The sequence below is a fragment of the Excalfactoria chinensis genome, chromosome 25, assembly GCF_039878825.1.
Source record: "Excalfactoria chinensis isolate bCotChi1 chromosome 25, bCotChi1.hap2, whole genome shotgun sequence".
NCBI lineage: Eukaryota > Metazoa > Chordata > Aves > Galliformes > Phasianidae > Excalfactoria > Excalfactoria chinensis.
This window is the reverse complement of record NC_092849.1, coordinates 2,838,572-2,865,901: the sequence shown is the minus strand read 5'-3', so window position 1 is coordinate 2,865,901 and position 27,330 is coordinate 2,838,572. Positions and strand designations below refer to the sequence as shown.

General features: G+C 44.1%; 1 protein-coding gene across 5 annotated transcripts in view; it reads left to right on the top strand.

Moving 5' to 3' along the window:
• Positions 1-27,330, top strand: part of AAK1 (AP2 associated kinase 1) — a 50,835-nt gene that overhangs the window by 6,178 nt on the left and 17,327 nt on the right. For 3 of the 5 annotated variants that reach the window (XM_072357258.1, XM_072357254.1, XM_072357256.1), the window contains exons 2-16: positions 6,129-6,247; positions 7,044-7,152; positions 8,754-8,896; positions 10,898-11,019; positions 12,468-12,549; positions 13,984-14,116; positions 14,926-15,029; positions 15,418-15,497; positions 16,651-16,805; positions 16,894-17,162; positions 17,955-18,173; positions 19,823-20,052; positions 20,613-20,770; positions 21,154-21,273; positions 22,574-22,669. In XM_072357258.1, the coding sequence (XP_072213359.1) occupies positions 6,129-6,247; positions 7,044-7,152; positions 8,754-8,896; positions 10,898-11,019; positions 12,468-12,549; positions 13,984-14,116; positions 14,926-15,029; positions 15,418-15,497; positions 16,651-16,805; positions 16,894-17,162; positions 17,955-18,173; positions 19,823-20,052; positions 20,613-20,770; positions 21,154-21,273; positions 22,574-22,669 (2,139 nt within the window). The remainder of the gene's footprint in view (positions 1-6,128; positions 6,248-7,043; positions 7,153-8,753; positions 8,897-10,897; positions 11,020-12,467; positions 12,550-13,983; positions 14,117-14,925; positions 15,030-15,417; positions 15,498-16,650; positions 16,806-16,893; positions 17,163-17,954; positions 18,174-19,822; positions 20,053-20,612; positions 20,771-21,153; positions 21,274-22,573; positions 22,670-27,330) is intronic. The other 2 variants (XM_072357253.1, XM_072357257.1) reach the window with 1 other exon arrangement.

Below are 27,330 nucleotides of genomic sequence, written 5' to 3'. Positions count from 1 at the left end.
TTATTCATGACCCATTCATTTTTATTTATTCTAAGTCTTACAGAGGAGATTCACCCACTAAAATTGTCACAACAGAGAGGAACTGAATCTGCTTTGCCCAGGAATCAACTTTGGGCGCTGTGTCTTGCTGCACTGTAAGAAAACACTGCTCCACCAGTTTTGAGTTTCCAAGTCTGCCTGTCAGGGAGGAATCAAGTGGATGCACAGGACTGCCTAGTCCTCTTTCTCTGCTCCATTGTGACTGACCGTGCTTCTCTTCTGCTTTGGGTGACTCTTCTGGTTGTGTTGTGCTGCACAGTGCACTGTAGGCACTCCTGGCCACGACTGCCATGCTGACATTAACTATGACATTCTGTGTATTTAAAAAGCATGCAGGCGAGGGTGGAGCCTGTCAATCTAAATCTGGCTTGTTGTGGCCTAGTTATTGCAGCACTGACACTGAAGGCCCTCTAATGATGCTGTAATATTGGATAATCACATTAAGATTCTCAGCTATGCTAAGTGTGTGTAGGACTGAGTCTCTGCTTTACTCTTGCTGAGAATCTGGCCCATCAGTGAGTTTAAGCCTTCGTTTTACCTTGGGAAAAGTCTCGTGTTAAATATGTTAGATGCTCTATTAAAGGTTGCCTGTCAGCTATCAGAGCTGAAGTAATGCCACAGCTGGAGCTGTGAGAGCTGCTGTTTTCCCGAGTTGGCAATGTGAGCAGTACCTAGAAGGTGGTGCTTGTGCTGTGTTCTTTGCCTTGGTGGTGAGTATTGTCTAATGGGTGTGTGACACTGCAGATATTGGTGCAGCTTTTGTCTTTTTTCCTCCCCCTTACCTCTCACTGAATCAGCTGTGCAGTGGTTAGGGTTTGTACCCTGCACAAAGCCAATAAAACATGCAGACCGTACTTCCCATTTATGTAGACCAAATTCATTCTAGCTTCAGTGTGAACTGGATGGAGTGGTGTTATTTTTCCCTGCTATAAATGCTTATCAGTGATGGAAGAGCGTGGAGCCTGATGCCTGAACCTTGAGACCTGGAGCTCCAGGGCTGCATGTGCTGTTCCCATTCCTGCCACTGACTGTCTCTGGGAAGCACAAGGGTGAATATCACTTCAAGATCTGCACTGCTCAGAACTGGTGTTAATATCAGTATGAACCAGGTGAACTCAGAAGCTGCATTGCTTTCCCCACGCTGCTTTCCTCTGAGTAGAAGCAAACCTTGAAGGCCTGTCCTTCCCAGTAAATCAGGGCTTGTGTCATCTTGACTTTACCCAGTGATAGAACTGTGATAGTGAGCATTACAGCCCTGCCACAAAGCCTGTCTAACTACTATGGCTTCTTAATTAAAACTTGAACCACTTTAAAGGAAAGAAAACAACAGCATAATGACCCAATGAGGGCTTGTTTTTGGCATCTCTGTATCTCTAAGGGCATTGGAGATGGCTGATAAAGCAGAAGGACAATGTGCAGTGGATCCTGACTGTTCCAATTCCTTGTTCTGTATCAAGGGCAGAACACTTTATTATATTGATCCAGGTTTGTGGAAGGGCTGGGTAATAAAAAGGGATAATGCTGTAAAAGGAATCTTATTTTAGGATGAAGTATCCTGTCCTGGAAGTAAAGAGCTTGAAAATGATTGAGTGGTTACATCATAAGGGCAACGGTGGGATTTGAGATTGTCCACATTTCAGCAGGTATGCTGCGTTAACATACCTTCCTTCTTAGGCAATGAGAGAACGGAATGAAAGATAACAGAAGAATATTAGTGCAGATTAATACTGACAAAAATAGCACTATAATCCGAATGCCTCTCACAGTTGAGTAGTGGAACCACAGTTAGAATAAAAAGCCTGGATAACAGCAAACCAGCAAATAACACAAGATCATCATGCAAAACATGGCGAATGAGGGGCTGTTGCCCTTGACCACGTTATTGCAGTGTTCTCTGCCTTCTGTAGGTGCTGCTTCTTGCTGTGACAGCCAGACTCATGGTGTTGTGTACAGCTGACACTCTTTGGAAGTTTCCCTTGAGGATCTCTGCAGCTCAGCAGCCTCAGCATGGCCTGAGGAGAGCATCCCAAATGAACTTATTTACCTCCAGTCCTACAGCTGAATCACTTGTCCATCAGTGGTTTATGGGTGGGGAGGACTGAGCCCAGTTATTGCTTCACCTTTGGAAATGAACACTGAGAGCTGCAGGAGAGCTATGCTGGTACATTGGAGTGCTTTTCCCTGATGTGCTCGCAGAGCTTGATGCTAACTTTGGCTGAACTTGGCTGTTGTCTAAAACAATTACAGATGTTTGGACAACATTAAGCAATCCTATCTTTTTTTCCCTTGGCCTTTTCATTTGTAGTGAAGGGTAAGTGATTTGCTGAAGCCATCATGGAAAAGATGCCCCTGATGTCCAGTGATGGGCAGTGTGCTGTGTGGTAGCTGGTTGTGGCTGCAGCTGTGAAAAATGGACCTGTTTTAGTAATGCTTAGGGAATGGTAAGGCTGGAAACACCCTGAGCAAAGAGGCTCGGTATGGTTTTCCTGTAATTGGATCACAGCATCCTGACTTAGGAAGGGGGGGGGCGAAAAACATGAGCCTTCTCCCTTTGTACTTAGGAAAGTCAGTGCTAAGGAAGTTCCTCTGGCCTGCTAGATAAGGCGAGATATTACATAATTCTTGGTGGGTAGGAGTTAATAAGATTTGGATTGTGCAAATAAGGAGTGGCTTTGTGCCTGGTTCAGCAAAGCACCTAAATTGAAGTGTCTGGAAGCATAACAAGGGTTTCAAGTGCTTTGCTGGAGGTCCCTGGAGGCTGTTTTCCTCGGAGGGGTTTGCTGGGGATCTCTGAAGAGCACTTGGTTGTCCTTTTATCTTTGATGCTAAAGCACTGTGGGCTGTCCTGCATGCAGAGCTTTGAGGTGGATGAGACACAGCTAAAACACAGAAAGGCTGGAAACAACTGGATGAAAAACCACATGTGTTTTTCCTACTCAGAAAAGAATTTCACCCCTGAAAATTTAAAGCTTTGAGAGGCATCCAGTACATCTATCAGGGTCTGTGATAATCCCAGATATCATTAATTTGTTGATAGAAGGACGATGGAGAAAACTCAAACTGAAGCAATGTGTGGCGTTGGGTTGGGTTGGGTTCTTTTTGTAGTGATGTGGTAGTTGACTCTTTCAAGCCCAGTGATTTGCTTCTACTTAACTGCAAAGAGGGGTGACTTCAGACCTCACTGTTTTGGGGCTACGTGATCTGAGGCAGCTGGAAGATGTATCTATGCCCTGGAGATGCTTTGTGGCTATTACTGTAGAGCTTGAACATGCAGCTGGGAGCTCATCCTGCTGCACATAATGTCTTTGGGAGGTTCACTCAGCATGGATTGTAAAAGGAAGTGTTCTGAAAAGCGTATTTGGATGAAGCTATTTCTGTTTTCTCAGCTCCTCCAATGTCTCTTGGTGGTGGATCAGCACAGCAGGGTAACGTGGCAAATGCACTGTAGCATTAATTTTGCAGCTTGTTTGGAAGTAACATCCCGTGCCTGTTTTCAGCTGGACATTGCTGTCTGCTTGCAGGAGTATTCCAGGCTTAAGTCACTTACATGCACCAGTGCTGTCTTCTTACCTCTAAGAGGGATCACATACAGCCTCATGCAGCTGGTTTTACCTCTCTTAGAAGTGGCTACGAGGAGCTGTGCATCCTGCTGAAATTACAGAAGGGCTGAAAATACAATTGCCAGTGCTGGAAACCAGCCAGTACACTGACACAAGCTGCATGGAAACATGCTTTGTATAGCCAGGAGATCACTGGAACTTCACATTTTTTTTTTCCAGCATATCCTCAAACCTGTGTGCTGGAAACAGAGGCTCTGCCTGCCAAGATGCGAGGACGTTCCCAGTGTCTGCATTGCTTTGCCCCCATGCTTTGGCCCACCCTCTTTGGCTATATGTACACAGCTCTCTGACTTCACTTGGGGCAGCTGAGGCTCTTGGGCTGACCTTGGCTGCTGTGAGCTTGCTCCATTCCTGACGTGTCTGTGGATTGTGGCAGAGCTGCCATATTGCATTAGGGCTGGCAATTTCTGGCCATTGTTGTGGTTGCTGAGAATAGAAGTAAACAGTCCTCCTGTAATGCGTATTTGGTGCTTCGTAATCATTGCCCGTCCATTTGCCTGGCATCTATTTGCTTTTAACTGTGCCCAGATTTAGCAAGATTGGGGGTTGGACTGGAATAAACAGGAGGAAGCTGGCTGTGGTCAGAGGCTCTGAGAGCTGGAAGTCCTTGGGGTGGTGGGGCTGTAGATATGCAGCATGCAAGGAGGAAGGGATAAAGGCAGTCAGCAGCTAAAGCATGCTGATTTTAATAGAATGCTGTTGTTTGAACTTTCTCTATCCATTTCTGCTTCCCTCATCCTCCTTCTGCTTCACAGCGTGGTGCAGTCCTGTTCTCTGCATGCGAAGCTGGGAGTGCTGAAGCCAATTAGCAGAGGAAGGTGTAAGAAGTGCAGAGAAATTCAAACTGGGGTGGCATTTTCTGCACCTCTTCTTATTTTAAGTGTGCAGTGAAGTTTGCTCTTAGTTTTGTTGCACCTTTCTGGACCACATCCTGGGGACAACAGAAAGCAGGGCTCAGTTAGCTGCTATTGGAGTATTGTGACCTGTTGTGAGGTTATCAGAGCAGGGGATGCAGTAATATCTTAGAACTTATGCATGTTCTCTTGAATGTTTATGGATCAGATCCTGCTTCTTGAATGGCAGAGGATAAAAAATAGTGCAATATTGTGTACAAATGACAATATGTACCCTGATTAAATCCGTACTTCTTTTCTCTGGAGAGAAGCATGCTGCTTTTACTAGTAGCAAAACTGTCATGCTTTAATCAGCCATCAGTGGGAGTTGAACAATAAAGCAACCAAATTGGTAGGAGCATTTGCAGGCAGTGTAAGCGAAATGATTTTGCACAGCTTCCGTTTGCAGTGCTGTCAGCTGAAGTTTGCAGGAGTTGAAGATGAGAGAGAAAAGGATGCAGGATGCAACTTCCCCATGGCTGTAAGTGCTGTTACATCAGATTCAGGGCAGCTCCTCAGCAGACTTTACCTTTCTCTTCCTCAGTGCAGTACCACCTGGTGTGTGTGGCTCTCTGCTATATGGGGGCGGGTAGTGCAGGCTGTGTTTGTAAGCTCCATTGTGTTGATGCTTCTCTGAGTTCTGTAGTTTATCTGCCAGTTAACCCTGCTTATTAGCAAGAAAACCTGCCCTGGATCTGGACTAGAGGAAAGGTACGTTCCCCAAGACTTTGCTAATGAGATACTAGCAGTCAGTGTGAGGAGGTGCCGACTCCACTGAAGCAAAGATTGAGAAGATGATCCTTGAATTTAGTGGATATCCTTTTTTATTTTTTTTCCTCTTTTAAAATGAAGTTGAATTGTTCTGTGTTTTCTGCTCAGCTCGTGTTTCTTTCTGCTGAGCATGGACTGTAAACAGAGATAGGATATCCTGGTGGCCTCCGGGCTGTGAGAAACGAGCTCCTGCTGGAGCTTCTCATTAAAGAAACAGAACTGTTTTGATGATGAGTGAGACTCTGGAATAAAAAAGAACAGTTGTTGTTGTTTTTTCAGTGCAGTGTTTTCTCTTCCATTTCTGCGGTTCATAGAAGCATTATACGGTCCAAACCTGATCTCTCCAATGACTTGAAGAAGTGGGATGTTTTAAGAAGGAATTGGGAAAGTAGTGCTAATGATGTGTCCCTTTTTTTTTCCCTTCTTGTTCTGTCCGGTTTGGAAAGCACTAACATCAAACCATGTGTGGGGGATGGATTTCTTCTGCTTCTTACATTACAAAGCAACCTAGATGCTTGGAAAGTTGGGAAACGTTTCTGAGTTGAGGCCTCTGGAAGTTCAGTGATGCTTCATAGCTCTGATTTCCATCCAAGTTATTGTTGCTGTTTATACTTCAGCTTGACCCATTGTAATGGAAATCAGTGGGGCAATGAAGAACTGTCTGGCAGGACAAGCAGTAGGTTTAATAGGTTGTTATCACTGAGATACTGCACGTTTAAGCAAAGCTTGAAGCCCAGGACGAGGGTCAGGAGCAAGGACAGAGTTTTATGTCTTACTAAATAGAATGACTCTGTGTTTTTTGCAGGTGGATTTGCCATAGTGTTTCTTGTGAGGACAAACAATGGGATGAAATGTGCCCTGAAGCGGATGTACGTCAATAACGAGTACGACTTGCAAGTATGCAAAAGAGAAATCCAAATCATGGTAAGTCACAACTTCCTTCTGGGGGCTGTGACTGAGAGCCTCGTCACCTTCTGCCTGTGAGCTGTGCAGAGTTGTGTCACAGACTGTGGGTTTCCTTAGCAAAATGGTCATTCTTCTGGAAGGTCCAAGCTCTGGATTTTGCGTGATAACGCAGTGTAGCTTTTGGGCATGCTTTGTCCTTACCACAGTTAATGCTACGTGGGTAAAGTTAAGATTAGATCTTATATCAAAGGCTTTAACTGTGCTCACAAAGCTTGCTTCCATAGATTTTACTTGCTAGTGCATTCCATTGTCTCTCTTTTTGGAGGCTGGCTAACCTAGAAAGCAAAGGCAGGAAATATCTTTCTAACTTTTTTGCTGCTGAATCGTTATGATAAGATTGGAGCTGCTGTGTGCAAGTGGAAGATAGAGAGGTAAAAAAGGAAGTGCAGCACAAACCACGTGTAGCCATTGCAAACCGCCTGCTTGCTTCTCCCCTACACAAAGAAGGAGCAACTCCAGCAAGCTTAACCTGAGCCATTGAAGGGAACATCCAAACATCTGGACCGACCCTATGGGAGTTAGTTCTGTAGGTTGTTTGTTTCACTGTTGCTTATTTCAAATTATTCTGGAAGGAAAGCAGGTGGAGACAGGCCTCAGGTTCGATCAAGTTGTGTGTAGTGGTTAAGCCGAAGTGACAGGAGCTTGTGCTTAGGCGGGGGAAGAGCTAGGAAAGCTGAGCGTTGTAGAGGAACCAGATTAAAATGCTGCTCGTCCTGTGTGGCTGTATAATGCTTTGAATGTGTTTATTTTGCAGCGGGATCTATCTGGCCACAAGAACATTGTAGGATACATTGATTCCAGTATAAACTCAGTAAGCAGCGGTGATGTGTGGGAAGTGCTGATATTAATGGACTTCTGCCGAGGTGAGTGTGGGCTCAACGTGTTGCTCATCTGTAGGTTTGGCCCTTTCAGTGCTTACAGGAAGCTTGCACAGCATTTTCCTTTCATTTCAAAGGGGAAACTATTCCTAGGCAGGGCCCTTCCTTGAATACCGAGGAACTGTTGTGAAGAAAACAAAGCAGAAACTAAACATAGGGAAAGAGCTGATATGTGAGGTTATGCTGCCTCTGTTGATTCAGCTCTTACTACCTTTGCTGGGATGGTCCTGGATCCTTTTTGTTGTGAAAGGGAACCCTTTAGTGTGCATACGTAGCTGTTTTCCATAGGCTGGTACACACTGGAGTGCTGTTCTGTAGCTGCAAGGCTGTGGAATGAAGTTATTCTGTATTGCACATCATGCAGCAAGCTGCTTCTCTTTCAACCTGATTTAGGATTATTCTGGAAGAAGCTTGAATTGGACAGTGTGAAGCCGAAAAACATTCCTTTTACCTCTGACCTTTTTTGTTGTCTGTCTGTAGCCAGACAAGCTCTTCCACTTGTTTCCAGCTGTCCTAAAGCTTTGATCTCCTGTGGCTAGGATGTGGTGTTTGGAAAATGACGCACGCACTGTGTTCAAGTGCCTCTTGAAGGAAAAAAGTGAGCAGAAAGAATGTTATGGCCAGGTGACTTCAGAAGTCTGGCTGTTCTGGGTGGTGGCAGCTGATGGGAATGTGTATTCTTAGCTTTTAACCTGAGTCAGGTGTACTATAGCAAGAACAATTAGATTCTGAAGTGCCTTTAAACATGCATGGTATGTATTTCTGGACTGCCATGCTGTCTTTGTTTCTTCTTGAGGCAGGAATTTTTACTGACCTGTGTTGTGTATGTTTGCTTGTAAAAGGAGGAACACTAATTTTTTCACAACGAGCTTCTGTTGTGATTCCTTTGTAAGTTTAATCCTGAATATCAGAAGGAGCGTTTCAAGGAAGGGACCTGACAGTGACAGTAAGTTCATACTCAGCTCTACAGTACAGATCCCGCTTTGGGTAGGAGTGTAAATGCTGGCAATTCAGAATCCTCTCTAATCATCTTCCCCTCTGTGCTGGATGTTGGGCTTCGAAGGACAGAGCATATTTCATAAGGTGTCATCTATGTGAAAGAAGGGCTGCAAAGTAGTAGTTCTCCTGTGGCTTGCAGATACCCTTCTTGGCACGTGGTTCTCTTGGTCTTCAACACTGAAGCATTGAATTTTCCTTTGTTAATCTCCATTTGTGACAAACAGCTGCTTAAACTGAATTAATGCATCTTTACGTGCTGAACTGCACTCACTGAGCGCAAAATACAGCTGGACTACTTCCTGAGCTCAGCTTTTCTTCAGAGCTTTAGTGCTATGGATATGAATTTTGATGCAGCTTTACCAAAGGTTTGAATATTTTTTCCTATATGTACTTAAGATGTTTTTGGGGGGAAGAGCAAAGGCCTTTACAGCCTTTGAATTTGATCTCATGAGCTTTTCATGTGCTGATATCCAGCCATGCTTTGGGGTGTTGACTAAGGCAGGGTATGTCTGGTAGGAATGGGGCTCGAACTGGGCCTGGTTTAGCTATGCACTCTTGCCCTCATTCTTGTTGTTATTTTTCCTCAGGAGGACAGGTGGTGAACCTCATGAACCAACGCCTCCAGACAGGGTTCACAGAGAATGAAGTCCTACAGATCTTCTGTGACACCTGTGAAGCTGTAGCAAGGCTGCATCAGTGCAAAACACCAATAATCCACAGGGATCTGAAGGTGAGTTTTGGACTCCAGTAAAGCAGGAGGGGATGCATGTGGTCCTGAGTGTGTGTGTTGTCTGCCTACACCACAGCAGACGGGCTTTGAAGGCTGGTACTGTGTTGTTGTTGTTAGTAATAAGAAGTGGGTATAAATACCTCTCTCTATTGAAAGATAAAAAAAAAGCCTCTCATGGCTGCTTACCATATGTTTACTGTCTATAGATCTGCTTAAAAACACAAATGTTTCAAAAATTCTGTTTTTCACAGGAGATATGCCAGAATGTATGTGATGAATTATTCACAGTGACTTTCTACCACCTGAAACGCCATTGATATTATAGTCGTTCAGAGAAAGTGTGCTGTGTGTTTGCTTCTTAGACCCACATGAAAAAGATCACTGCAGAGATGTTGGCTTTGTGGCATGAGTTGTTGGAAGCTTTTGCAATTGGCCTCTAACTCTTGACCATGAAACCATGTGGATTGTGAGGCTCTCTGTGCTTAGATGAGAGCAGAGCAAGGCCAACAGGGAAAGCTTTTGAAGAATCCCATGCCTGTAATCAAACAAACTCAAAACGCCGTTTCCTTTTTCTCTCAACTAGCTCATAAAATGCCTGAAAAATAACTTCAGTCCAGAAGGAAACTTGTGCGTGCATTTGAAATTCAGATGTGCTCCGTGGGACAGGCTCTGTTCTCAGCCTTCAGCAGCTGTTTGTTTTGTGCTGCTGGCCTTTGTTTTCTAGGAGCATGAAAACCAGGTAGCACAGGGGATAAAAACATGTAGGGTTTGGTATCCTGTATGCTTCAAGTGGTAGTGACCCCTCTGCACAGTGGGTTGTCAGACTGGTGTTTAGTTTAATGGAAGGAGAGAATAAACTTATCTAGTGCTGATAATGAGGACTTACACAAGTGCCCTATACATGGTGACAGTTGTGTAGTTTGTTTTTGTTGGTGCTGATGAAGCCTGCTTGATGATGATTTGAATAAAACTTGCAGGTTGCTTCAGTGAGAAGCCACGTCTGGCTTCTCAGCCAGATAAAGTGGAAGGATGCTTCTGGAAACGTTTAGACAGTGTTTGAAGGGGGCAAGGGATAACGCTATCAGTGCTGGTCTCTTAGGGAGCAGCTCTGTGTGCGATGCTTATTCAAAGCAGATGAATGGCAGAGGTGAAGAAGAAGGGTTGTTTTCACCCCTGGTTTCATGCCAGCATTTCCCTCTCAGCTGCTTTAATTTGGTGGGATTTTTCAGTGCTTAAAATGCTGACTCCTTCACTTTTCTTTGCGTTTTGTAAACATTATCCTTGATAGGGAGGTCTATTTCCAAAATATTTTTGTCACTTGTGGGCTGTGTTTTGGTTTTTTTTTTGCTTGCTTATTTTTGAGATCTACAAGCAGTGTGTTTTCTCATGGTTGTATCTCAACACTTTGAAGGTAAATAAATGGAGAAACGTCCATTCCCTTGAGAGAACATGCTGTTAATGCTACCATTCACATGAGGAACTGGAATGCCTGGACGGCTCCTCTGCCAAGGCAAAGCACTGAACACTGTTTTTCTATGCCTTGTGTCTGATTATTCCATTTAGACAGCTTTCCTACGTGGTAGAGTTTTATTAATGTATGATTTTAAGTTTGAATATTTAAGAGAGAGATAATTATTTTTAGCTACCACAGGTGCCAGTTTTGGTGTACAGTTGTCTGATTCAAGCTCACAAGTCCTTGAAAGCAGGGACTCATCCCAGATTCAGATTACAGAGTAAGGCTGAGGGAACTTGAGCTCTGAAGACACTGAAATGTGGAGTTTTTGTCCTTAAGAACACAGCCTTAATAGAGGCAGAGTGACGTTCCTGCAAAGAAGGAAGGAAAGGGGAAAGACATCAAGCAGCAGTTTTACAGCTGTGTTCCTATGATCTGTCTTCTATTTTAGGAGGTGTGAGTTTCAGGCATTAAAACCCCAAATCGCCTAAAGAAAACAAGTTCTTTTAATGTTTCTAATTGAACAAATCCTTTTTTTTGGTTCATAGGTTGAAAATATCCTGCTACATGATCGTGGCCACTATGTCCTCTGTGACTTTGGAAGTGCTACTAACAAATTCCAGAACCCTCAAACAGAAGGGGTGAACGCAGTGGAGGAGGAGATCAAGAAGTAAGTGTGCTTTTTCCTCTTGCCTCAGACACAGTTTGTATTTGAAGGGTAACTTCCCTTGGACTGTGACTGGCTTTTACTCATGCCTGTGGCAGCAGGTTGATGTTGTTACATAGAAGTACCTGCTAGAGGTAGATAAGGGCCTGGGGGAAGGTGAAACAATCAAAAACTGAGCTTGATGTAATTACTTTGGACCTGAAGGACTGAGTGTGCTAATGCAGAGAGGCTGCCTGCCTTGATGAGGCTGTGGCATGCTTTGTTATGGTTATCAGTCCCTCTCTTCTTTGGTTCATTTGTACTGCAAATATAGTGAATGATAAAATCCCTTTCCTTCATGACCCTCTCATCTTCAATCTTTGCAGTGAGTAAGGAAATACGTGGCTCATCTCCACATGGAAATGGGAAGGACCTCAGGGTGTTTCATTTAGCTCCTTTTGCCCTGTGTGTGACCAGCTCTAGCAGTATCAGTGCTGGATGCTTTGATATGCTTTTAGAAGAGGAAATCAACACGCAGCCCTGTAGGGCCTGGATCAGGGACAGAGCAGTTGCTGGGTCCTGCTCTTGCTTTAGCTTTCACTTTAACACTGCACAAACGTTCCTGTTCCATTAATACAATATTTTGGTTGGGAAAGTGTGTTAGAAATGTGTGCAAATGTTTCCTTTCTGTGAGGATTCCGTTATACCTGCATGGACTTCCCAGACTTGCTTCACTGAAGTTCTCTGAGCTCACCCAGTCTTTCTTTGCAGTCCCTTTGAAATGCTTTATTTGTACACTTACTAATGAGCCTACAAAAACCTTGCCTTTAGCAACCTTTTCTTGTGATCAAGCCAAATAGCGTGGAAGGTGATACAGCAAAAAATTATAAATGCACTGATAGAAAACCTTAAGAATCTCAAACTGTGGCTCAATTTCCATCTATTTCATTTACATAATAAAATGAGGCCGATTCTAGTTTGAGTTGGAGCTGTAAAATAATCTTTCCTTTGTCTACAATGGCTCTGAGCAGGAATCCCAGCATGGAATGGAAGGCTGTATATAAGGAGCCATGTATCCAGTTACAATCTTTGTAGGTTGGCCAAAGGCCCGGCGGTAAGGACATTGCAGAGGACATTTGACTTCTGACCTTGTTAATATTCTGAATTCTGGAATATTTGTGTTCTAGCTCTTATAAAAATACTGTCCTGTTTTGTGAGTAAACTTTCTGTTGTAGAAAGAGTCTTTGCTTTTGCTTTGGTTTCCCAGGATGGTTTGCAGTGTGAGTATTGTCATGTTAGAATCAAGCAGCAGATACTGTTGTTGATGATCTGTTGAGAAATATCTAGTTTTTCTTTAGTGTTTGCCCCAAAACAAATAGGAAAAGTATGAATTTTGAACTGTTTTAAATGTGGCAGACCGAAAGCTCATCTGATATCCACATTAAACTCACCAATAGATCTTTTTGCTGCAGGTACACTACGTTATCTTACAGAGCACCAGAAATGGTCAACCTGTATAGTGGCAAACTTATCACTACAAAAGCAGACATATGGGTATGTATAAAGCCCACTTAACATCGCACAAACAGATTGCATTTTGCTTTTGTTGTCCTAACAACAGGGTAACTTTCTGGCTGGGGCTAGCCTGGTTCCCATAGGGCTGGATAGTTTCTGAGTAGAGTTCTTGTGCTTGATGTTTCTGAGTTACTGCTAAACAGGCAAACGTGATTTTGTATCATAAAACAAAACAGAAAATTCATGGTGTTGTAACTTTTGCTTCTATTGAGGAAGGGTATGAAACCAATGTTACTAGGCAGAAGATGGGAAATGGAGGAAAAAAAGGCTTTCCCTCAGGATTAATAGTATGTTTCTGGGCAGTGTAATGCAGCCCAGAGTCATCAAACCTGGCCAAGGACCAGGCTTTTGTACTGCTGTTTCTAATGAGGACTGAATCTTGCTATGTTTTCTGTGTTGAATGAAGAAAAATGCAGTTGTGGTGTAATCCCTTACTAGATAATCTAACAATGAAAGGATGGTAGGCTTCCTCTTAATTGGGATGAAGAGCCTTTGTTGATTGGGGATAAGTGGCAATTCAGCAAACAGGATGTGTTAAAAATGCTAATTTGGGGTGTGTTTGTATGGTTTTTGAAGCCCTGAGCAAGGAAGCAACAAGGAAGCAGCAGTATAAGGAGAGTGTTTATGGATCCTCGATAGTTATGTTTGCATATACAAGTGGGAAAATTGCTGGCGTGGCATCAGCTGGAAAGAGTCCTCTGTCTTATCTGTGAGCTCAGCCAAGGGTCAGGAACACAGCAGCTCCTATGGGGGCTCTTGCAGTGCTGAGTTCAGCAGGAGGTTTGTAGACCTGGGCCCCAGACCAGCCTTGGGTCTCTTGCCTTGCTGAATCCCAGAGAGGGGAGGGCACAGCTGTAACAGCATGAAAAGACTGTCAGGGCCTCAGAGGCAGCTAGAGGAGAACCCTGGGTTTGTACCCTTTGTGATCACATAGAGAGGTGGCGACAGAGGCTCAAGCTGCTGTCTTCTTCTTGGCCTTGAAGGTGTTCTGTTCTGCTCATCTGCTCCGTTCCCAAACAAGAATACAGTGATGTGCAGAGTGCAGCCATAGCTTAAGACCTCTTGCAGTGGTTTGTCCTTTTTGGCACCTTCCTTTCCCCAAAACTCACTAAGGTTTTTTTCAACTGGAGTACAATTTAATTATCAAATCCTATAACAAAAGCCACAAGCTGATGGTGAGTTGTTCTGCATTAGGAAATATGTTCCCCCACTCCCTCTGGGATGGCAGGAGTGTTTCATAATTAAGGATGATGGATGCCATTTGGTTTCCCTATTTATTTTGCTTTGTATGTGGGGAGCAGGAAAAGTTGTTGTGCAGTAGCATACACCAATATAAGGTCTGTGTAGATTTGGGGATCTTGTTGCATCTTTCCTTCAGTTAATTAACACACATGCTTTGCTCTTTGTCTTCAGGCCCTTGGCTGTTTGCTGTACAAGCTGTGTTATTTCACTTTGCCATTTGGGGAGAGTCAGGTGGCAATCTGTGATGGCAACTTCACCATTCCAGATAACTCTCGGCATTCACAGGACATGCACTGCCTCATCCGTGAGTGTCTGACAGCGCCCTAATCAACTTCCACAGGACTTTTCTCTTAAGATGTGTTTACATTCTGTGCTCCTACAGCAGAACAGTTGGTGTTTCTTGCTGTAAGAGGTTTGCTTTGCACACAGGGGTGGATGAAATGATTTTCTCATAGCTTGGGACCAGCAGGGATTTCTGTTTGACTGGGCTGTGTCAAAAGGCAGGAAAAGAGACGACCTCTTGGTTTAAGAGTCCTATGTTAGCTTGCACAATAAGCCTATTTATGCAAAAACGTGTTTCTCCAGTACCAAATCTGTTTGGATAAGGAACTGAGAAGAACCACGGTGACTTAGACCAGTGATAAGAATTTGTCTTATGTGAATTGGGAAACAGAACTGAAACGATTTATAAATAACCTACTGCCTAGAATGAATGTGTAATTAAGGGTACAACACGTTACTCTTGGCAGAGCTGGGGAAGCTCCCTCATGAGTACAGCATATTTTTTTAAACTCTTTCTAGCCATGACCCTGAGTCACAGAGTTATTTTCTAAGCAGGCTGGTATGTTCTTTGCTTATGCAAAGGCAGTGGTCTGTGTGTCTTCCTGCCCCACACACTCACTAGGGCTGTGTCAACATCTTTTCCTGTAGGCTCACTTGGAGATGCAGAAATCAAACCCTACACCATTCCCTAAGCAGTCTGTATTTCCCCTTCTTGCTTTAGAGCCTGCAATAGCAGCCAGGAGTTACTCATAGGAGTGTTTAAAAAATATATGTATTTCCTAGACCATCCTTGTATGAATTTGTTCCATTTTTCTGATGTATCTTTTAAAGGGTATATGCTTGAGCCTGACCCTGATAAGAGACCTGATATTTATCAAGTTTCCTACTTTGCATTCAAACTGGCAAAGAAGGAATGCCCAGTCCAGAACGTCCAGGTGAGTAATGAAGGAATGGACTGACGTTGTGTGAGGAGTTGGGGGTGGCAGCTGCTAAATACTGAGGATGCTGCTGTGTTGTACTGATTGCTTGGTACTGTCATTCCCAGATTCTTTTCAAATGCCCAACATGTGCAATCTGAACACAAAGCTTCATAGCACGTGTAGAATATGCTCAGAAAGCTGAACTGTATCTTTTTCCTCATGAAAAGCTCACCCAAGCTCCTCTCATGCCATTAACGAGGAGGGGTTTGTCCTTTGCCCAGCATGAGGAATAATTGTTTTGGGGATTCTTCAACCTCCAAATTTTATCGCTGTGCTTTCGCAAATGATTTCTGACTGTTTTCTGCCCACAAAGTACTAAACTCAGTGTTTTTGGGATCTGCAGAACTCTCCTATCCCTGCTAAACTCCCAGACCCAGTCAAAGCAAGTGAAGCTGCAGCAAAGAAGAGTCAACCAAAGGCCAGGTAACCACACCTTCCTTACAGTTAACTCTCTTTTACTGTGTGTTGTCTCTCTGCTTTCTGTTAGAAAAGATGCTTAGCATATTTAGCTGCTTCTTTGTGGGCTCACATTTATACATCGAGACAAACACTGCAGTCCTGAGGCTTTGCTTCAATGACATAAATATCCATTGATCTGAAAGACAGAAGATGCAGATGCTGGAAATTTTTGTGTGAGAGGAGGGAGGGATTTGGGCAATACTCAGCATGACTCAACAGCTAGGCTTTGTCCTGAAGACATTGCTTGACAGCAGCAGTTGAGGTTCATGCACTTAAATGAATCTACTGCGTCATCTATTCTAAGGCAGTACCCAGAGTACCCGAGATAGCAGGGAGACTGCAGTGGGCCTGGAATTGGCCCAGAGAGCACAAGGCATCTGAAAAACTGCATTAGGAACAATTGCTGTTTGAATTTGGTCCTCAGCAGATGGTAACCTGACCCAGTAATTACTGTGTGCAATTACTGCAGTTGCTGCAAGAGCTGTGTAATTTCTTTGCCCAGCACAATCTCCATCTGAATAGCCTGATGCGTGGGGGAACTGCTGTACTGTTGAGGTTCTTCTCCTGCCACTGCTTGCTCCTGTTTATAATACTGTAATGAAATATATACATTTTGACGGACAAAACTTCTGCCTTATTTTACTGCAGTGTGAGCATTATAGCAGTGGGCAATCCAGAAACAACAGTTTTCTTCCTGTTCTGAAATAGGGCATCTCTACTCCTGCCTCAGTCCCAGGAGTCTGTTTGTTTTTATAATGGAGCACAGCTGCTCTCACTTTAGGAGACATCTCTGTAGAAGGACAGGATGGTATCTGTCTGCTTGGCTCTGTTGCTGTGCCTCTGTGGAGGATGAGTAATACTAAACAAGGATCAGGGGATGTCCAGTGACCTTATTCTGGGGTAGATATACTAAAGTTAAGGTAAAGACACTGATTCCTATGTGTCTGGAAGCATCTAAATGTTTCACCTCTACCTGTTTATCACCTTTAAAGCTGATGAATGAAAGAGTCTTCAAGCCTACGCTGTGTGCTGCTTGTAGCAGCTCTCAGGCTAACACAAACTACTCTTACTGCTTCTGCTGATGATTCTTGTTTTTAATTGTTACCTTATTTTGTAGGTTGACAGATCCCATTCCTACAACAGAAACTTCCATAGCACCCCGCCAGAGACCTAAAGCAGGACAGACACAACCCAACCCTGGGATTTTACCAATTCAACCAGCCCTGACACCTAGGAAGAGACCCACAGCCCAAGCAGCAATTCAGCCTCAAGGTGAGACTCCTGGCTGTGCTGTGCTGTGTTGCTGGGCTTTGGTGCATGCTGATCACTTAACAGATCCATTTTCTTCTACCAATTGCAGGGCCTGCTGCCCTGGGCAGTGGTCAGCCTTCACTCCCTGCAAGTGTCCCCCAGCAAAAAGCAGCACCGCAACCAACTTCAGCGCAGCCACAAGCCAAGCAGGCGCCAGCACCCCAACAGGCATCACAGGCACAGCCCCAGGTCCCTTCTGCTCAGCCACAAGCCACACCTCAGCACCAACAGCAGCTTTTCTTGAAGCAGCAGCTACTGCAACAGCAGCAGCAGCAGGCTGCATATTACCAGCAGCAGCAGGTGATGCAAGCTCAGCAGGTGAGCAAATGTGGCAGCGTTTGCTGTTTATCTCCTGTGCCAGATAGAAACATGTCATTTAGAGGAAGATCTGTTTTCCTTTTCTAAAGGGTAGGTACAGTTTTTATGCATTTTCCAATGTGTTTCCACTTGTCTAGCAATACTATTTTGTAACACAAGGCTATCGTTTTTAACTGTTAAAATGGAAGGCCTTGAGACTTTTTTGGCATGAATAAACATAAAAGAAATGGTGTTGGTTAAACTTTTATAGCTCAAAGTGTTTCAAAGACTTGAGGTCAGTGCTTAACTGATGAGCAGGGGGATACAATTTCTCTTCTGCTCTTTGTGATGCAAGAAAGCTGGCATGCCTTTTTTAGCAGTCAGATCTGTTTGTGTGGTAGACTGTCACAGTAGAGAGGCCTGTGAAAAGCTTGTGTGTTAGATAGGAGTTGTCTAGATAAGACGTGCTTAACTGAAGTGTTGATAGCGGCACAGATAACTGCAGAAGCATGTTTAACAGTGGAAGAAGCAGAAGGATTATGAAGCTTCCTGTCCTGGGGGAAGGTTTAGAATAAATAAAGGTGGGAAAATGGGTTTGGGGCTGCAGAGAGCCTGCTACAAGCAGGTGTAACCCAGAAAGGATCTAACATTGGACCAGAATGCCACTTCATGCAGGTGGTGTCCAAGCCATCCCAACCTGTTGCTGCTTTGCCCCTTGCAGTGGCTGTGACCAGTCTTATGTCTGGTCCCTGAGTTCTGTTAGCCCAGTTCCCAGCTGTGCAGCAGGTGTCTCAACTACTGCTTGTTTCCCAGTTCCCAGTGATGCAGCAGGGAGCACCAGCGCAGCAGCAGCTCATGCAAAACTATTACCAGCAGCAGCAACAGCAGCAGCAGCAGCAGATGATGGCCCAGCAGGCAGCAATGCAGCAGAAGACAGCAGCAGCAGTTCAACAAAAGCAACAGGCTCCAGCACCACCACAGCCCCAGGCCCAGCAAAGTGCAGCCCAACCAACACCACAGCAGGAACAAGCGGTAAGAGCCTGGCAGAGTGGATGTAAGTAGCTGTTTCTCCCTGTCCCTCCTCTGTCATGTGATAAACTGTCTGAAATATTTATACTCCATCAGAATGAGCACCTGGAACTAAGCTGTAGTGCTGCTGATTTGTAACTGCTTCAATATTGAGGGCTGATGCAGAGGAATGTGCAAGTAGCCTTTCTGGTTGTTTCTGGAGTTGAGTAACTTGGGATACTGAATGCTTTGGAAAGGAAACTTTTTAAGGCATTGTGTTTTTAAAAAATAAATACCTCATCCACTTTTCTCATCATCTGACTGCATCCAAAATAAATGCTCTTTACTTAATGGAAAATGTGGCTGTTAGCTGGCTACTTTCCTGCTGCAGTCCGCAGTGTTGAAGGCAGGGGAGCTGTGCCAGAGGGCAGGAGCTGTGCTGCCAGAGTATCTCTGCAGTGCATATGGCAAGAAGCTGTGCCTTTTGCTCTCATTCCTGCACGGTCACATCCACTGTCTGTTTTGGGGAGTGCAAAGGGATGCCCCCAGACACTGACTGTGTGTTGGAGCAAAAGCATGTGCAGGCACCAGGCTAAAGGAAGCCATTGGTTAATTTGCTATACTTGGTTGCACGTGTACAAAGCAAACAGTATCTGATGATAAACCTCTTCAGCTATGCAATGTCTTAGCCCAGACTAAGGGTCAATTTTTGCTTGCTGGCAGGGCCTAAGTAATCTCTTAGACAAAGTAATATCAAGAGTTAATTTGACTAACAAAACACATAGTACTGAAGTGCATCCCTGAAGAGCTTTGCTGTGATTCACTAGCACAAAAAATATTCTTAATACTATTGAATCAGCTGGACTGAAAATTAGCATCATCCCCCTGCCCATACAAGACTCATCAGAATGGATGCATCTGGAGTCTTTTCAGCTCCTGTAGCAGTAAGGAGAAGGAAGACAGTGATTGGCTCACTTTAAAAATGAATACTAAGACATCTTCTCTGAAGAGCAGGTTCTCTGAGCAGAAGATACCAAGCCAGGACCTGTCAAAAACCTTTTCAATTTGCAGAACTTCAGCTTAATAAACTTAACGTTCATTTCTGTGGAGATTTTGGCACTGCCTGTTTATTTCTTAGCACCAAATGTACCATTCTGCAGTGACCTATATAGCAAGACTTAAGCAAGACTTAAGGTGGGTGCATCAGCAGCATTCAGGTCAGCTTGCTTCTCAGCCATGCTGAAATTGCCAGATGAAAAGCAAGGCAGCTAACCACTTGTTTTCTTTGCACCACTGTAGTTAAGCACAACGCTGGGAATCTAACTCTTCCCTCATTGCCCTCTTAGGTCTTTCCAGGTCTTTCATCTGTTTTGCATGATTGAAAATGTCCTGATGCTGACTGGGGAACAGAGAGCTCTAGTGCCCAGGTGGCGGAGATGACATGCACAGCTTTTTTGCTCTTTGCATCCTGGCTTCTCCTCTTTAAAAGCAGCCAGCAGCTGTGCTGTGCTGTTACTGAAGCTAAAACTAAGGAAGCTTGCACGAGGTTTCTGCAGAAGCTCCTTTAGAAATTTGAACTTAACCACACATGATCTATTCTTCACCCATCTCTGATCCATGACTAGGAGATCAGATCAGAAATGGGATCATAATCATTTTACTATCTCTCCTAGATGCAGGCACAAATAAGGCAACAGCAAAAACCTCAAACCACACCGCCTACAGCGGTTCAGGGGCAGAAGCTGGGTTCTCTCACCCCTCCGTCCTCCCCCAAGACACAGCGTGCAGGACACAGGAGGATTCTGAGTGATGTGACCCACAGTGCTGTTTTTGGGGTTCCAGCCAGCAAATCTACTCAGCTCCTGCAGGCAGCTGCTGCTGAAGCCAGTCTCAACAAGTCTAAGTAGGTGTTTGCTTGCTTGATATCAAAGGATGCGGAAGGGGTGGAGTGTGGATGAGGCTCCTCAGGGTCTTCCTGAGCTCAGCTTTGAGGTGAAGATTGACTGGTATAAAATAGTCACTGCGTCCCCAAGACCACAGTGTAGGGCTTGGCAGAAAGTCACTGAAAATCTTCCCAAGGGCAGAAATCCTTTCGAGTGTTTTCCTCGCTCCCAAAAGGCTGAGCAAATTGGGCTTTCAAATAGATGACTAAATCCAGTCAGCTGTCTCACCAGTAGCTCTGGTGTATGCTTCGTGCCTGCTAAATAACAGCATGTCTTCTGCAGGAGCAGCTGCTAATGACTTTTATGGTTTTAGCTCTTGACATGAAGATACTCAGGCAGGTTATGAGTAGATAAGACCAGCTCGTCCTAACGTTTTGGGTGTGCAAGTAAAATACCTTGCACTGAGTGTTTGAAGTAAAAATTGTAATTATAGTGCAGTAGTGTGCAACTCGTTGTGCTGGCCAGAGAATTTCAGGTGGATTATTAATGAATATTGTTTGCTTGGAATGATCACATCCAGATCAGCTTCCACTACGCCCTCGGGTTCCCCAAGGACCTCACAGCAGAACGTCTATAATCCTCCGGATGTCTCTACGTGGAATCCATTTGATGATGATAACTTCTCCAAACTCACAGCTGAGGAGCTGCTGAACAAGGACTTTGCGAAGCTGGGTGATGGTAGGTTCATGGAGGTACTTTAGTACCAGCCTGATCTTGAAATGAAAAGTGATATGGAGTGATGCTTTGTCAGATGCTGCTGGAGCATTTCCATGTAATCACGACCTGCTGTGCTGTAAGAACTTAATTCTTCCAGTTTCCCTTCCTAGTCCTGGTCATCTTTGCTGAGCACGATTCTCCCAGGGATAGGTACTAACTGCTCTTAATGTGGCCCTGTTCAGTTGACTGTAGAAGCTACGCTATAAGCTCAACTTCATCAGCAAGTTGTGGTTTGCAGGAAAGTCTTTTTAAGTCGCTCACTAATGTAGTATCCTAGAAATATAGATGAATAAACTACCTTCAGAATAGAAGTTTTTCCCCTAATTCTGTGTCTGGTATTTCAGGGAAAGCTCCAGAAAAGATGGGCAGTTCCACAGAGAACTTGATTCCAGGTTTCCAACCAGCTTCATCTGCACCCCAGGCTGATGCGTTTGGTGGCTCATCTTCCTTCACTGCTGGATCGGGTGAGTCCAGATATGTCCTGCACAGTGCTGTGAGAAAGCAGCAGTTCTTTTTTATAGCTTCTTTAAAAGGAAGGTAAAACATATCAATTACAACATCTGTAGGCAGAGGTGAAGCTTTTCATGAGGTAAGAAACTTAGGCAACCCGTGAAGTTCACAAGGAAGCTGCTTATATGTTGAGACTCCACATAGCTTCATTGTTAGGAGTAAAATGTGTAAAACTTGGACTGACTACACGTGCTGGAGGATTCCTCTTGCCAGCTGTTGTTAGACTGTGTGGAGCAGGACTAATGTCTGTGCCACAGAATGGAAGAGAATAACAGAGACTGGAGTGAGCAAGGAAAAATCTTTAAAGGTTTGTAGCATGTTTCTAGTTCTTTGTCTTCAGAAGTTCTCACTGAATGCAGGAATGACCTGTAAGGCACAGTATTGGCAAACTGCTTACAGCAGCAGTGCAAGTTATCCTCTCCTGTGTCGCATGCAGCCATGCAGTGGAAGATGCAACTGTTTGATGTTTCCTTACTGAAGCAGACCAGCTGTTGACCTGAGACTGAAGAATCCTTGAAGGATTCTTTAAGGGGAGGGAACAGACAAATGGAAATAAGAGTACATGGATTTATGATGGAGAGGTTTAGCAGAGCTTATTACAGCTTGGTAGTGTGGACTCTTAGGTAAGGAGTTGAAATCCACGACACAAGAGTGCATTACATGTTTGTGTGTCCTGTGAACAATTGATTTCATTAGACTTTGTTGTGTGATGTTGAGCAGCAGCAGTTCTGGATTCATCTGTAAAGTGTTTTCTGCAAAGCCTGAGAAGCATCTTCATGTTCTGGGCTTTTTGGACCCTGAAACATTTCTTTAAGGAGTTGTCTTTAAAGTTTGGAAGTTCTCTGAGCACGGTCACTGAGATGGTTGCTTCTAGCCTTTGTCTTTGTTTTTCCTCTTAAACATAAGCCTGCTGCAGAGTCTCTTCTTTCAGACAGAGAGGCCTGCCATGAGGGCTGTCCTGCTGTGTGTCCTTTGTCAAGGCATTTCACCTTCTTTGCTGCTGTAAAGTGAGATAATAGTACTTCCCTTTCCAGCAATATTTTGAGACCTCTGGGTTGAGCTCTTCGGAGATCTCTGTGGTAATACCTTTCTTTGTACTGTAGCAACATAAACTTGTTCTTAGTGTGCATGTGTGTATTGCCAGGCCATAGCTTGGACCCTGTAACGTTGAGCTGTGTCGTAGGACTGAACATTGCTTGATGTTTTCCACTTTTCTCTCTGTCTCACTCTGCCTTTTCTGATCGTGGCTAACAGCTGAAAAAATGAAAGACATTCTGAGTCTGGATGCTAGCCCTCCTCTTCTGACTGTGCCTGATCCTTTCATTCCTCTCCCATTATCCGACACATCAGGTAACCAGAACTGGGTTTATGAATTGGGGGGACTGTCATTAGCTTTGTAATCTTAACCTTAGAGCTCTATTTCTAGGCACGCCTGCAATCCTGGCCCTTTGTTTGTAGTGCTGAGCACCAGCAAGTTCTACTGAACTCTGTGGTAGTGGTGATGTATGGAATTCTGACAGTGAATATCCACGTAGTGGTGTGAGCAGAGCTCAGCACAAGAGCCCCCAGGGCTATCAGGCTGTTTCTAATATCATTAGCATTGGTGTCTTTTAAAGGTTCAGTATTCAAAGCCAAAAATGAATAAATCATTGGGTAATTGCCTGTGCTTACTGAAGGTGTTTTCAAATTGGCTTCTAACATTGAAAATTTTAGTTTTCATCATTCTTAATCATTATTTTATGTAAGAATGGGTGTTTCTTTGCCTTCCAGAGTCTTACTGCAGTTGCTTGCTTCATGTGAAGCACAAGTTAACATGTAACCTTTTCAGATTTGGCAAAATTTTCTAGCACAGTTGGTAGCTATTTCCATTTGCTTTGCAGTACTACTTGAAAGTCTTTCCTGTGTGCATATTTCTGACTGCAGCAGCCAACACTTTTTAGCACAAAATTATGTAAGAGCTTAATTGCGAATCAGTGGGGTTTGGAAGATGACATTGTTCTTATCATGGAGTTTCCTCTAAGCCCTTTGGTGAATGTGTGTGACAGGTTCCTTCATGTCAGTTAGCTCCAGAGAATGAGGGCTTGTTCCAGCTCTCACCCTTGTTCTCAGCTTGAGCTTTGCACCACAGGAAGTTCGACTGATGAGAATCAGTGTATTTGTAAAGGTATCTTTTTCCCCTATATGAGCACTCATTAGGATCTGACCTGCCCAGCATTAATTTGAATGAGCCTATAGAAGGTTCTGTGCTGATTCTCAATAAATATTTATTTTTTTTCCCCCTAAAGCTGATGGAAATGCTGGTTTTCCTAATGTGAAGCCTATCAGCCTAGGCTGATTCACTGCCTATTTGCTTCACTGCCTGCATGCTCAACAGCTACATACCAAGGTGGTTGCTTTCCTTTATTGCCAGTTGCATCTTGATAGAGCACAGCCGTACAAAGCAGCAGGCAGAACCTTATCTGCAAGAGCTCTGAAATTATTTGTAGTGTGCAGAAGCTGCTGCAAAGAAAATTGCCTTTCACCCCTGCCCTTGGGTGCAGGTAACGGGAGCAGTTTTGTCTGCAGTTTGTGGTACCAGGTTGCTCCTCCCATAAATCTGCCCCAGACTGGCTGCATATCTTTACAGGCAGGTGCTAAACCTTCTTTGCTTGTGTTCTGTCGTTCTGCTTCCGAGGGTGCAAAGTATGGAGCAGGGGCAGGCAGCAGGTCTGGTTTTGTTGACTCCCTGCACGTTGCTGTAAGAATATGTAAAACTCAGATGTCCTCGTGTTTTTGAACATAAAATTTGATGAGGCTGCAATTTCCTGAATGATCTCGAGAACCAGAATTGTGGATTCATCCTTAGCCTTTCAAAGCTGATAGGTGTTAGCTTTGCTTTGTGGATTTAGCAGAAAGGCTTAAAATTAAATACAAGTCCTGGTTTTAGACTCCAGTTTTTAATCCGTGACCTTTATTGTACTGTGCCTGCGTTGCATTGTGCCGTATGCCTTGTGCAGCATAGCCCCACAGCAAGGAGAAAGGACTGGGGTGTGCTGTTGTGCACGTGGATGGCTTTCCTCTAAGTGTGCCCTTTGGGTTGCAGAGCTGGGGCTGACCTGTATCACTGAGTAATAGCATCTCCAACTGCAGGTTACTAAGCTGCCTTCATTTTGTGGAGAAGGCTTTCCTGTCCTGAGGCAGTGGTGCTTAAATAGCCATAGGATCCATCCCCAAGCAGCCTAAATTGGTTTAAATCCCAGAATTAGGAGCATTGGGCAGTAATCAAATGAAAGTAGAAGGGTCATCAGTATATTCCTCCTTCTCCATTGTGTAATGGCTGCGATTCCTAATGGAACTGTGACCAGTAGGAGGAGCTGGCAAGCGGGTTGTTATAAGAGTATGGAAAAACATCTGTTAAAGCAAGGGGAAAAATGAAATATTCACGCTGAAAACACTTTCCTGTGTGCATGTATAGGGAAGTGAGCCAAGTTGTTAACAAGCTTATTGCAGGCTTCGCTTGGTGATCAGTCACTAAGGGGTATTTGATTGGAAGGGTAATTTTTCTGCTACATGTGTCTGCTTAACATCCATCAGTGCGTGTTTAGCTAAAGGAGCACGAAAGGCAGAGTTTTGTGCCAGGAATTCTGGAAACCTGAAATTGAAGAGTTGGGAAGCTTCTAGATTGTTCTAGAAGTGGATGGTCCCAAATCCAGATTTTCATGCCTTTAGTATGTTAATATATCCAGTGAAATGCCCTTGGATGTGTTGTCAATAATATCCCCTTCCAATGATTTGAGGGATGTTTGGGGTGTGTGTTCCTCTCTGGTCCCAGCTGAGGGTTCCCTGGTACCCTGTGCTGCAGCCCTGGCTGATTGTCTTTGCAGAAGCAGAGCTGGGGAGGTGGGTGTGGGTCCTTGGCAGGGTGAACAAGGAGCAGCTGCTGAGAAGCAGAACTGAGGGTGAGAGCTAAGAAAGAGCCCTGGATAGAGCACAAACCCACCCACACTGCTGGCTGCACCACGCTGCTTCGTGCATTACAAGGCAGTGGGGCTTCCTGAGGCCTCATCTACCAAAAACACTGTCTTTGCACATGAAGCTTTTTTTTCTCTCCCACCCCTTTCTTTTTCAAACTGGCCATTCTTTGCATATTTACACGACCATTTACATATACCTAATAGCAAGTGATCTGCTTTAAATACACATATATTTATCTCTTCTATTTGTACTATACAAGAAACAATTCAATGTGGCAGGAGCTCTATTAGGAAAACTATCCCAGTGCCTTCTCTTGATTAGCCAGAGTCCTTTCTGGCTGTATAGTGTGCAAGGCTTCCCTTAACACTTGATTAATCACTGGCCACAAATCTTCCTGAGCAACTAATCCATACTTTCCTTAGTAGTTTGTTCTCCCACTCACAGCACATTGACTTGGTGGGATTTTCACACCCTTGTCTTTTCTTTCTCAGTTGACGTCCGAAGAAAAGAACTCTGCTGTGTGCTCTATTGAATTCTCTTTCTTTTTGCTATTCCTCTGCAGTACACGAGTGAGTAAAGCCCGTCCTGTGTGCGATGCCTGGCTGGTGGGCACCTTGGCTTTGAGATGTTGCATCTTGATTGCTTGGTGCTTTACCAAAGCGTGGCAGGCTTTGGCAGCCTGTTGCCATTTTAACTTGCAAGCCTCTCAGGAGGCTTTGTCCTTAATAGCCTTCTCTAACTGAAGCCTCATTTCCCTCCCTTATCTTTTGATTACTTTTTACATCACTCTTCTTAATCCACAAGTGCTTTCTGCATATACTTTGTTGCTTAACAGGTGTATTGCTAAGAAGAAATGCAGCATGCCAACTTTGGCAGTGGTGACGTTGCAGATGCAAAGTGCAAATTGATTGTAAACTTGCAGAAATTAAAACAATGCATGTTTTGGAAAGGAAGCAATCTGAGGAAAAAGGTCAATGTGTTCTTACAGGACTGTCCAAAGCTGTGCTCCTTCATTTACATGTGGAGTCTGATCTCTTGCTTTCTTGCCCCATGATATAAATCCTGAATTAATTCTACTGATGCTGTATGCCATTGCATCCTTCTTATATGTAAATCAGAGGGGAAAGCTTTTGTGTTCATCCCTAAGGAAGCTATTTTGGGGGGGGATCCCTCTGAGAGCACCCAGTTGTAGGCTCTACTTTTGCTTTGCTTTTTCTGCAGCGTGTTTTGTCTGTTTTGACTATAATAGGAAAAAAGAGGCCCTCTAATAGAAAACACTGAATTTAACAGCATGGTGATTGGTGCAGAATGTGCTTTGTCGTGTTACACATAAAATTAATTGCAATGGATCCTGAAACTGCAGCATGGAAGAGATTCATCCTGAGAGTCACAATAAACTGGCACCTCTTGTTCTTACTCCAATGGAAGTTCTTTGTTGAGGGGGTGGCAGTTAGGAGAAGGTCTAAAGAAGCCTGCACCCAAGTCTGTAGCATTCATCCTTCCTATGAAACATCATGTACAGTTTTATTGATGGAATCTGTTCTGCTTTTGATAGTAGCTTTGGGTTTGCATGACTTGGAGCTGGTGTGCTTGTATGGGAGATGGCTAATCCCCATTTTTTCCTTCTTGCACAGCTGTATTTCATACACATCCATATTAGTTCTGGCTTTACTCCTTCTCAACCATGACTTCACTGGGAGGTGAAGCAGCTTTTCTCTTTGAAATGAAAAATTAAACCTGTGCTGGATAATTCCTTTGGCTGCAGGAAACTAAATGCTGTTCCATGTCACGAAAGAGCCTAGCTCCTCTCGAGAGCTTCATGTAGTTAAACAGCATCTGCCTAACATTCATGCAGAGGGAAACAGCCCATTATGCAGAGCACACCCTCCTCGAGTTCTTGCTGTCATCATTGGGGCTGTGGTGGAATAGGGGTTTAAGAAATGCATTTATTTGTCACTGCAAATGTACATAGTGTTCTTGGGCTTAGGGATGTCTGCTGTGCATTCTGAGAACTGTTTAGTACATGTGTGCTTTGAAAGAAGCATGTTGTGCTGAAC